The sequence below is a fragment of the Lissotriton helveticus genome, chromosome 8, assembly GCF_964261635.1.
Source record: "Lissotriton helveticus chromosome 8, aLisHel1.1, whole genome shotgun sequence".
Classification (NCBI taxonomy): Eukaryota; Metazoa; Chordata; class Amphibia; order Caudata; family Salamandridae; genus Lissotriton; species Lissotriton helveticus.
In genome coordinates this window covers 24,847,876-24,860,401 of record NC_136069.1, presented here as the reverse complement: position 1 = coordinate 24,860,401, position 12,526 = coordinate 24,847,876, and the positions used below count along the sequence as shown (strand labels likewise).

At 39.9% G+C, this 12,526-nt stretch overlaps 2 protein-coding genes across 2 annotated transcripts in view; one reads left to right on the top strand and one right to left on the bottom strand.

Annotated features, from left to right (window-relative positions):
- Nucleotides 1-12,526, top strand: part of LOC144772257 (uncharacterized) — a 367,797-nt gene that overhangs the window by 144,053 nt on the left and 211,218 nt on the right. The window contains 1 exon segment of the mRNA XM_078656480.1: nucleotides 10,391-10,417. Coding sequence (XP_078512606.1) covers nucleotides 10,391-10,417 — 27 coding nt within the window.
- The window catches only part of LOC144772252 (uncharacterized), a 186,317-nt gene that overhangs the window by 56,795 nt on the left and 116,996 nt on the right, over nucleotides 1-12,526 (bottom strand). The gene's annotated exons all lie outside the window — the stretch shown is intronic.

Genomic DNA, 12,526 nt, shown 5'->3' with positions numbered 1-12,526 from the left:
TCTCAACTTCTTATGACCGTGATGTGATTCTCAGTTCGGATCACCTTTAGATGCAGGAGGGCACATGTGTTGCCCGACAGAGTGGTGCCCAGAGCCCAAACACCAGAAACACACATTGTGCCGGTATATTGAATAGACAAAACGTTGTAACCACTAAAGTACTTGTGTAAATTTTGTCTTTAATTCCCCATCACAAGGGCTGATTGCATGATGTACCATTCATTTGTGTTTTGCTGAAATCGATTCATGAATTTGCCTCACTTTACGGAAAATTATATTTGAGTTAAATGAATGAATGAAAGCATTAAGTGTAACACGTAAATACTGCTAGGTCATTGAGGTGTAGACATGGGTGGTACTTTTAGCTTTTGCTTAGAAATGCTAACATTTTGAGATAGAGGGATGTACAAATAAACCAGTTGCAAATATGGCTTTGTCTATTTGCAGCTTATGTACTAATAGGTTGAATCACAATATCTCCAGTCGCAGAACAACATGTCTAATGAATATTATTTAGACAGCTTGCTATTTGGCATAAACCTAGGGTTGGTGACTTGCAAGGAACATCAGACCATCCTCCCTGTATTTACATTCCCAAAAGAGAAACTTTAAAAAATAGCAGCCTGCCTTCCTTAAAGGAGCCCATACAAATAAATAAATACAAAATAAAAAAAAGTAAGATTCAAAGTTTCCTATTTGGGACCATTGCCTGCTCCTCTAATCATCCCACACCCCCGAGTCACCATCTCGCCCAACATTATTCCAAAAGGGGAAGCTGTCTAATGGGGAATGCTTCTCCTTTCCAAATTGGTTACTACCTTCTTTCAGTAATCGGTAACTTATGAATGATTTGCAACAAAATGTATGCTGCAAACCTCTCATTATGACTCAGACAGAAGCCCCTTCCTATTTGTGATTCAGAATGAGTCAGTAAACCTATTTTGCGAGTTGGAAAGGCTTTTCCAAACCACCAAGTGGGTTTTGTATATAGCAAAAACCCATATAACTGTTGCAAATCCTGTGATTGTATGACTCGCAGGCAGGGCTGGACTAGGATCCCAAAGCAGCACTGGCAAATTTGCCAGATCAGCCTCCATGCAGTGCAAAGTGATGCAGTGAGCGAGCATGACCACTACAAGGAAGGTTTTGGGGATAATCTCCCCCAAGAAAATGTGAGCAAATATTGCATTTTCAGTCACCAGGGTTCAACAATCTATATCAAAGCTCTTCAATGATTTCCTCACAGTCACCATCCAACAGTGTCCCGCATCTCCCCGTAGCCCCTCTCTCACATGTATTTAATTAATTGTATAGCGCCTCTCATACCAGTGTAGGGTGTTGGGGCACTTTACATCACACAAATACAGAGACAATGAATCATATGTGTTCAAATCAGTGTATAGAAAATGTTACATAAAATAAAGGGGGCGAACAAGGTGTAGGATTCATGTCATACATATTGGCAGGCATTTTTTGTTTTTTAAGAGTACTTGGTTTGGAGAAGCACAAACTCAAGATTCAGAACATAACACAGTGGTTAGGGTTGCTCCATGGTGAAATGCAAGCTGTTAAAGTGAACTGATTTTGTTCTTGTTAAAAATCCCTACAATGTAAATAACAGCTACAAATTTAAAATAGATTCCAAAGTATAACCATAAGTACATACTCATTTTCATTGTAAGTTGCAGGTGTTAACTTTGTAATTATAGTAATAAAAAATATTCTCACTACAGATACCATGTTTGAGTGTTTTTACTGTGCTAGTAAAACCCAGAGGGAACCATGAAATATGGAAAATATAACATTTTTCACTGTGAAAAATAGATTTCATCAACATGAGTTGTGGGGGCAATGGAGGACTAAATTATGTGGCACAGGTATTTAAAATATGTGGCCAAAAAGGCAATTATGTGGCTATAACAGTTTTACTGCACTGAGGAAGCAATGCTTAATGCCCAGGCTGTAAGAAATCTACACGCCCACTCGCCATGGTGAGTCTGATTTAATCAGGGCAAGCTATTTTTAGGGCCTACTAGCCCAGTTTGGCGAGAGAGCTGAAGGTGGTAAAAAACAGGTGTTCTGTTAATTTAGAAAGTGAATGAGCAGTAAAGAGGTCTTTAAATCTTGACACATTTGCTGGTCAAATGTCAGCATATGTCTTCTAACAATTTGCAGCTTATATTTTATCCTGTCTGTCTGTCTGAAAATTGTGCTGGGCATACAACATTTATATAATTTGTAAATGAACTGAACAAATACATCAAAAGTTTTTCCTATAACCGGGAAAGCACTTCTTGTAATTCTGAAGTGAAATGAAACAAAGATTTTAATAGGATCAAAATAAATTACTTGGTGGTGTCCAAATGATAAATATTTGATGAAACCCAATTTTACACATTGTGTAGGCAATATAGTTCTATCGGTAAAACAAATATGAACTAAGAAACTTTTCTGTCATTTTGGTGACAATATGTTAGACTTGGCATCTTTTGACGTGTTTCCCCTGAGTTTTTGCTTCTGCCCTCCCGGTTTTGACTCTGTTATTGCTGGCATAATGTTTCTGCGCACTTTTCTCACTGCTGATCAGTGGGAAAGTGCAAGTACTCCTGTGGTAAAGTGCGTTATAGATTGGTGTTTCCATGATTGGATATTTGATTTACTTGTTAGTCCCTAGTAAAGTGCACTGCGTGTGCCAGGGCCTGTAAGTCAAATGCTACCAGTGGGCCTGCAGCACTGATTGTGCCACCCACGCGAGTAGCCCTAAAAAGGCAACTCGGACCTGCCATTGCAAATTTGCGCACAGTTGGTAACTGCTGTGCCGACTTGGCAATTGCACCCAGTTGCCAGGCCCTACACCTTCACTTTTCTTCATGTTAGTCACCCCTGAAGTAGGCCCAAGGTACTCCTGTGGGCAGGGTGCAGTGTATGTGAAAAGTAGGACATGCCCTGGTGTGTGTGGCATATCCTGATATTGTATTACATCCCATTTCATTTTTCACTATTGCAAGGCTACCTGTTCCCCACAGGACAGAATGGGAAGTTTGTTTATAACATCTTTTTAAACATAACTGGTCCTGGGAACTAGGTAGGGAAATACAATGTAGTATGCCTGAACTCAGAATCTAAAGATACATCTTTTAGTGAAGGTGATTTTTACATTATGTGTTTGAAAATACCACTTTCAGAAAGTAGGTATTTTCTTGCTCAGTCATCCCGTGTGCCTCTGCTGGAATGTGGATTGCCTGTCTGGGTTTTGGATCACAGAAGGCTGGGGACCCGGGCTGCAAAGGGGGAAAGGGGAGATTTCCTTGCACCTCAAAGGGCCTGGTCTGCCCCGGACAATGCAGTCTCCACCTCCTGCCAGTAAATCACACAAGAGAAGGCAGAACTGGTTCTGGCTGGGCACAGACACTCTCTGCCTAAGAGATCAAAGGACTCTGGGATATAAATATTTGGGCCCAGACCCCTGAACCTTGGAACTCTTTTGGACCAAGAAGACTGCCAAGAAGAAGAGCTGGATAAGCTGGGAGGAGGAACTACCACATTGCTGTGTGCTTTGCTGTGTTGGCCTGCAGTGGCTGCTTCTGTCTTGGGCAGTGAAAGGACTTACTGAACCTTCTGCAATGTACTTTTGTGAGTTTCTCCAAGGGCTTGAGGTAGAGCTTGCCCCCTGTTCAAGTAGTCTCAGTAACAGCAAAGACTTCAAGCTCTTCTGCCCTCAGCACTGTGGACTGTGTGTTTTGTGCTGCAACAGAAGAAAAGCAACACGATGACGTCTACGCCGCCGCTGCTGCCGACTCCCTGTCCTGAAGGCACCGCCGCACCACGACCCTGGTCTCACCGACGCCACTTGCTGATGCCACCAATGAGCCGTTGCTTGCACTGTGACCTGTGGGCACCGCACTCTGCACCGCTTTGTTTCACGACGATGCCTTGGCACCGCAGAGGGCACCGTTGCAACACCACATCATGACCCTGGTCTCACCGACGCCTGTTGACGCCGCCACCGAGCCGCTACTCGCACCGCGACTTGTGGGCACCGCCTCGCTTAATGACGACGCCTTGGTATTCCTGACGACGCTGCTCCAGGCCAAAATCGACGACGCTGCTTGCAACATGGTTCAAGGGCTTCGCTCGTAAAGTTACACGATGCACTGCCCTAATCCCGCACCAAAGCCTTAGCTTACCGGCGCCATTGACTCCAGTTCGTCCGTGCTTCAGTAACGATGACGCCGCTGCTTGCACCGTGACCTGCCAGCACCGTGACGAACACCGCCTTCATCTCGCACCGCGACGCTGGTCTCACCAACGACGCCATCTGATGCCACCACCGAGCCGCAGCTTGCACTGTGACCTGAGGGCACCGCATCGCTGCACTTTGCACCGCAGCACATGAAGCCTGCTGATGCCAGCGCTCCTCGCTCCATCAGAGAGGATATCGACCTGGAACGTGTGTGACTTCGAAGGTCCCAACTACAGCACCAACCTCTGGAACCGACACCTGTGGATGCCGTGTTTTTGGAAGCTCAACGAGAGGTCATACACGTCCTGCATTTCTAAAAGGTACTGTTTGCTGGTCTTCCCAACACCGTAGCTGGCCCGCGACGCCGCGGTCTGCCAGAACTGTTGGACTTGTTTGCTCATGATGCCGTGATAGCCCCGGACGGAGCTATCAACCTCAAGGAACTGTCTTTAAAGCATATTTTGATAACTGTAGATTTTTAAGTATTGTATTGTGTATTTTTATCGTTTTTGGTTTTGTCTTAAAGTATATAAAAATATTGGCTATTTTTCTAAACTGGAGTGGTGTCCTTTTGTAGTGCTTACACTGTATTACTGTTGGTTATGTGCAAATGCTTTACACTCTGCCTCTAAGATAAGCCTGACTGTTCGTGCCAAGCTACCAAGGGGGTGCGCAGTGGTTGTTTTAGGAGGGTAACTCCCTTATCCTGACTAGGAAGAAGGGTCCCTATTTGGACAAAGGTGCACGCCCTTGCCAACTTTAGACCCCCATTTCTAACACAATGCTATTAGTGAACCAAGAGAGAAGTCAGGGGCCACTTGTATCCTATATGTGGTCTAGATTTTTATTATAATTGGAGCAAAAGTTAATCAAATAAAAGAGTATTTTGCACAAAAGATATGCTGAACTCAAACAGTTGAAGATGCCCTTGTATGTGTTAATGAAGAAAAAGGTGACTCAGTGAAATAAAATATTTGCCTAGGATCACACAATTTGGGACAAGTTTATGGGTCAAGTGCTTTACAGATAGGTTGAGTAGATCACTGAGGTCACTAAACCTATAGGTCTGGTAACATTGTCTGATTTTGAGAAGCCTGATGCATTAAAGATTACATTTTAAAATCATTGGCGCTACACAAAAGACTTGTTTACAGTCATCATTGTACAGATGTAAACCCTTGTGCTTTTTTTATGGCTAAATAACTTTGCAATGAACACTACTGCACATGAAAACACAGCATGACATAAGCCATAATATGCAAAGCTGCTGAACGAAACCTGCAATTTATTAGCATTGATGATGGATGGGAGTGGACTCACTCAAGGCTTCGCTACTCAAGAGTCATGGCCCCACTGCCCATTGAGAACATATTAGTCTCTATGCAGCAACAACGATACAGTTTGATTTATTAATATTAGGGCATTTCGTTTAACATTGGTTTCAAAACAAGTATTTCACACAAAGTCTTCATCACCATGAAAAATCATTACTCAAGCATGTCGGCTTTCGTTGAACAAAGAATGAAGTTTTATAGAAGTGCGACAGCTGCTCCAGCAGGAGCGTCCAGCGCTAGTTGGAGGTAAAGTAACCAGAAAGAATAGTTGAACTGTCTAAGAGACCATGAACTTTGACTGTATATTCCTAATACAATCAGGATACAAATTCCACAGTTTGGATGCCAGATAAGAGAAAGCCCTGCCCCCAGCTCTGGATTTGTATATTCTTGGGACGACACGTACATTTTGGTGAGCAGACTGTAAATTTCTGAGGGCGGATATATTTTCACTTGGTCCTGACTGTAACTCGGGCCTGTCAGATTCACAGCTCTATAAGTGAATAGAAGTGCTTTGAATTAAATTCTTTGACTGATAGGAAGCCTGTGGAGTATTTTCAGTCCCTTACGGATTGAGTTGAATTTTGGTAAATTCAGGGCCAGGCGAGCCGTAGCATTTTAGTCTATTTACACACCCTTGAGGTTCCTCAAGGAGCAGGATATTTGCATAATCAAGCCTAGATGATAGGTAGAAATTTGAACATTATTTCCCTGAGAGATTTCACTACTGCAAAGCATGTACCAGTTGTGGCATTGACTTGCGGTATAAAGGACAGTGAGATGCCAATTTTGACACCTATGTTTTTTGCCATGGAGGTGGGGGCAAGAGGGAAGCCCAGTTCAGACGGCCAAATTCTCACCATATCCGGCAGAGAGGAGGTGCTGAAGACTAGGATCTCAGATTTTTCTGAGTTTAGGCTGAGTCAGTTCCTAAACATCCAGTCTGCCACTGCAGAAGTCAGCCTTGAAAACTGTCTATAGCTGAGTTGTTTAGGTCATTGAATGCAAACATCAACTGGGTGTCTCTCCTGGCTGATGAGGATTATGAATCCGAAACCGGGTCCAGGATGCTTGTTTCTGGTCCATGGAAGACATGGCTTGGCAGTTCGGGCTGGACTGTTCCCATGAGGCACAGGGTCAGACTGATTTGCATATAGCCATGTCTGAAATGGGGTGGCTGAGTGGGCTAAAGAATGGTGAGGGATTAAACCCAGATCAGTTGACTGGAGGTGAATGTTTGATTTGCTCAAGCGCTCCGTCCATCATCCCCTTTTGTATCGCTTTGTTCGCCCTAAGTGTGGCAGGGTATGCTCAGACGTGAGTCCCTTGCTCACTTGGCCACTGGATTCAAGATAGCCTGGCTGATGAGGATTATGAATCCGAAACCGGTCCCAGGATGCTTGTTTCCGGTCCATGGAAGACATGGCTTGGCAGTTCAGGCTGGACTGTTCCCATGAGGCACAGGGTCAGACAGATTTGCATATAGCCATGTCTGAAAAGGGGTTGCTGAGTGGGCTAAAGAATGGTGATGGATTAAACCCAGATCAGTTGACTGGGGGTGAGTGTTTGATTTGCTCAAGCGCTCCGTCCATCATCCCCTTTTGTATCGCTTTGTTCACCATAAGTGTGGCAGGGTATGCTCAGACGTGAATCCCTTGCTCACCTGGCCACTGGAGTCAAGATAGCCTGGCTGATGAGGATTAGGAATCCGAAACCGGTCCCAGGATGCTTGTTTCCGGTCCATGGAAGACATGGCTTGGCAGTTCGGGCTGGACTGTTCCCATGAGGCACAGGGTCAGACTGATTTGCATATAGCCATGTCTGAAATGGGGTGGCTGAGTGGACTAAAGAATGGTGATGGATTAAACCCAGATCAGTTGACTGGGGTGAGTGTTTGATTTGCTCAAGCGCTCCGTCCATCATCCCCTTTTGTATCGCTTTGTTCGCCCTAAGTGTGGCAGGGTATGCTCAGACGTGAGTCCCTTGCTCACTTGGCCACTGGATGTAAGATAGCCTGGCTGATGAGGATTATGAATCGAAACCGGTCCCAGGATGCTTGTTTCCGGTCCATGGAAGACATGGCTTGGCAGTTCGGGCTGGACTGTTCCCATGAGGCACAGGGTCAGACTGATTTGCATATAGCCATGTCTGAAATGAGGTGGCTGAGTGGGCTAAAGAATGGTGATGGATTAAACCCAGATCAGTTGACTGGGGGTGAGTGTTTGATTTGCTCAAGCGCTCCGTCCATCATCCCCTTTTGTATCGCTTTGTCTCCAGCGTACGACACAACATTAAAGCCCTAGGCTTGAGCTACCACAGAAAGGGGGGCAATATAGACGTTAAATAACATGGGGCTGAGCCCTGGAGTACCCCAACATAGCAAATCATTGTCTACGAAGATTAGATAGTATCAAGTTAATATAGAGGTTTGTGGGGTATCTGATTTTTGAGTCTACATTTAGTTTAGCATTTTCTTTTTTAAAGAAGTGCGCTTGGGGAAAGAAGTGGTATACATTCTGTTGAGCTCTCCATAACGTTCTACTCTCCTAAAAATAAGTTTTGAGTTAAAACTATTTAATTAAGCTTTTGTAATCAGACTGTACAATAAACATGAAAAAAAGAGCACATAAAGAAGAAACAATAACAAAATACTGGTACTTATAAAGTCATATGAAGCACTGATGAATCATATCACTAGAATATATCAAAAGACAATAAGATAGCTATGAAGTTACAGTATGAGTAATAGAAAGTATCATTTAGATCATTATATTAATACCTATATACCTATGGCAAGGTATACATTTTGAAAAACATAATAGTTCAGTGTTCTCCTCAAAATGTCATGTTTATGTAATGTAAGAGTAGGATGAGAAGACATTCTATCACCTTGTGTTGTAAATATGATCCATGCCCACCAGGTATGTATAAACAATAAATTAGCATTTTTACAATTAAATATAATAGATTAAATATTGCCTGATTAGTGACAGATATGCACGACAATAGGGCAAACAATTTTCATACAACAGAATATGGCAATTTAATAGATATATTGATATTTTCCAAATAATAGCCCATACGCCAGACTAAAAAGCATATATAGCAATGGGCAGTCAAAAAATAAATGTTTCAAAGAACCATTAGTAACATGACAATGCCAGCAAATGTAATAATCCAATAGTTTAGCTTCGAACAATCTAACAGGAGTCTATAAACAGTATAAAAAAGAGATCTGATTACTATAAGGAAACAGGGATAATATTTTCTTGTAAACCTTTATGTAACATGATCATATTGCTGAATTTTTTTTTTTAAAGACAGTTCTAGAATAACATTGTGAAACAAAGAAGGGAGTTGATAGCATTCCATTTTTAGGGAGTTCAGAGGAAGGAAGAAAAAAGAATTGTAGTAAATTAGTGAATGATTAAAAATAACTCATTAACTTGACTTATTTTGGAGAAGTAAAACATTCTGGGATATGTACAGTTTTTCCAATAATTTATATCACAATGAAGTTTCATAGCAGGATTTAACCACAAAGAAGTCTGTTTAGAATGTTTAATGCTAGTATAAAATAATTCATCATACAAGAGAGCTAGTTTTGTAGCTCTAATAACTGGAGATAGTTTGTTAAAAGATTTTATGATGGAGATAGTTATTAGGGGAAGTGATTAGTTAGGTATTCAAGTTTAACTCACATAATAGTAGAGGTTAATGTAGCATTTTGAACCAAAGAGGATCCCGGTCATACAATAAAGGTAGTGTGGTGATCATAAAAATTAGATAGTCTCAAAACAGCATTGCTAATGTCACTTTGGAGTTTCAAATAACTTTTTTCCTGGGGATTCCAAATAAAGTTGGATAGTATTTTCTGCTACCTTTCACAAAAGGATAATGGGACTTAAAGAGGTAACACATACAATAGCTGCAGGACAACCACCATTTTTAATTTACTTAATCCACCCCCACTAAGTCAAATTAAGAAAGATCAATGTCCCATTTTAACTTTTTGAATAACACATTCATTTTTAAGTATACTGTAAACTATTTGCAAAAAGGATTCTGAGGTATTCAAGTTTATTTGGACATCAGACACTATTATATTGTTTAATCATATTTGATGTGCATTATCCAGTAAGAGGAAACAATGATATCATATTTACATTAAGGGTATAATCTGAAACTAGTGAGTAATTTTTAATTCCGTCCAGTATAATCACAATTGATGTAGCTGCATCAGAAATAAATAATAGATCATCAGCATATGCTGAAGTCTGAGCAGTAGTGTTAACAAATCTAAGACATTTATTATGAGGAGAGATCCATATAAGGCTAAGTAGAGGTTCAATCGCCAATATAAAAAGAAGGGGAGAAAGGGGGAACCCTGTCTAGTTCCTTAAAAGAGATAGGAGTTATAAATATGGGCACTATCTAAGACTTTAGCTGTAGGAGAAATATAACAAGCTCTATCCATGTTAAAAAAAAGGCTGACCAAAAATAACAGCACTATAAATCGACATAAAAAGAGCCAATTAAATGTATCAACACTTTTCTGCATCTACTGCAAGTAAGTCTGATGGTAAGTCTTTATTATAGATGAAAGACCATGGCAAACCAGTCTGATGTAGAGCACACAATTTGTATTTCATAAAACCAACGTGGCTAGTGTGAATTAGCTGACCAAGTTCTTTAGATAGTCTAGTAGCAAGAAATTTGCCATGGGTTTTACAATCGTCATTGATTAATGATACTGATCTGTACGTGGAAACAATTGTGGAATTTGTATCTTGCTTAGGAATCAAGGCTTCAGAAAAAGAATCGGGTAAAGCTGCATATTGTGCAAAATGTGTAAGAAAATAGGATGCTAATTGTGGAGTGAAGGTTTTATATAACTCAGCAGAAATGCCATTTGGGACAGATGATTTTTAAGAATTAATTGACGCAATGGCAGATTGAATTTTGAAAGAGAAATTAGGACAAGTAAAGAATCTCTGTTGTCTTTAGTTAAGATAAAATATCCTTGAAAGATGTCAACAATTATCAGAAATCAGATTGAATAGCATGTTTTGTTAGTTTATCGTGTTTTTTACGCAATTAGCAAGGAGTTTCCTAGATCTATTGGCTTGAAAATAAATCTTTGCTCTATTGTTTGATATGTGCAGACCACCATGTTTGCATCGTAATGTTTGTAGTTGTTTTTTCTAAACCACTTATTTGAGGAGAAAATAGCCTTTCTTATTTAGTAATCTCTGTTTATAAATTAGTTATTTATGAGAGAATAGTTTGTTTGCATTAACTGTAAGAGAGATAGCTAAACATCTATTATAAGCCTTGAACAAATCCCACAAGGTTACTTTAGACGTGTCATTGTCTGCATCAACAGCAAAAAAAGCAAAAAAAGAATTTATTAATTTGTTTTTTGTATTCATCTTCGAGAACAATATCAGCATTCATTTTTCTGCAGGATTTATGGAGCTACTGTTGGCCTAGTTTATTTAAAACATATATCATTACATGGCCTTAAATATCAATTGCATGCATCTTGGGACAGGGGATTGTTTGGCATAAACCTCTAGAATGGGGTTCTCCACAGTCGTTCCTGGAGGGCGGGATCCATGCCAGATTTTTAAGATAAACTACATTTACCTAAATGGAGACATTCAAATAATTTGGCACGGGCCCAGCCCTCCAGGACTGACTTTAGAGAACCCTGTTCTAGATGCCAGTAGCTAATCAATCCTGTGATATGGCGAACAAGGATTCGAGAAAAGGGTAAATTCTTTACCAGTGGGAAAATGAAGTCTACAAATATTTGATAATTTTGTGTTTTTGAAAACAAAATTAAAAAAGTACAAACAGGAAATGTTCAAAAAAGTTTAAACTTGGTCACAGAAACTAATATTTGTGTGATGCAGAAAATAGATGTGAATGAGAAGATTTTATCCTCCATGGTCAAAGGTTACTTTGGAGGTTTTGTTTTTTCTCTGCTGAAAAAAAGAAAAATGGTGTGACCGTTCATTTTTCTAAAAGTCTTCTTCTTCAAATGTTGTTAATGCTAGGTTTATACATGCGGAATTACAGATTGATTGATTAAACAGTTTTGTATTTAGTCAATATTTATGATCCTACAACAGATGAGCCAAATTGGTTGGAAAGCTGTTACTTCTGAAATTGTTAAGCTTGACAGTGTTCCTTTAAGTACTAGATAAGGCTCTATTTTTAGACCAGACACTCTATTGAATAGACTAATATGCCTAGAAAAATATTTATTGATCTTTCTATGCTTTATGCTTCAGGCATGCTATGTCTGAAGAGTTTAACATTTGATAAAACAATTTTAGGTTGGACAATTTAAAATCATAAAAATAACTGAAAGGAGGAGAAAGAATCAGAGAAGAAAAAGATGACTGAGATGAGAAGTATTAATAAAAATAGTAATAAAAGAATCTTAGAACTTATTAAAACAAATAATACATACAACACAGAACAAACAAACAATGATGGAATGTTCAATAGAAGTGAAGCCCAGCGGAGCAAGCATAATATGGAGAAGTGATGCAATACTACGACCCAGCCACAAACAATTGATGTGTGACAGAGGACACAGCATTATCAATCAAATAGACTACAAATGAACAATATCTTGTTGCCTCAAATTGATAGGATGATGTTGATCAAGAATCTCAATCATGCCCTTGGGATTACTGAAGAGTTTTGTTGATCCATCTAAAAGATTTGCATGGTCGAAGGGTCAAACAAGCCATATTTATATCCCAAATTCTAGAGTTGAGGTGAAAGTGTTGTAAATGGATTACTAATGCTTACCATTTCTTTTTCAAAGTCTTGGTCAAATCAAATGTCTTTATTTAGATATAACACAGATATCTTTAAAAGAAGAATACAAAATTCACATTATAATACAAATATTGAAAAAGAGTAAAAAGAC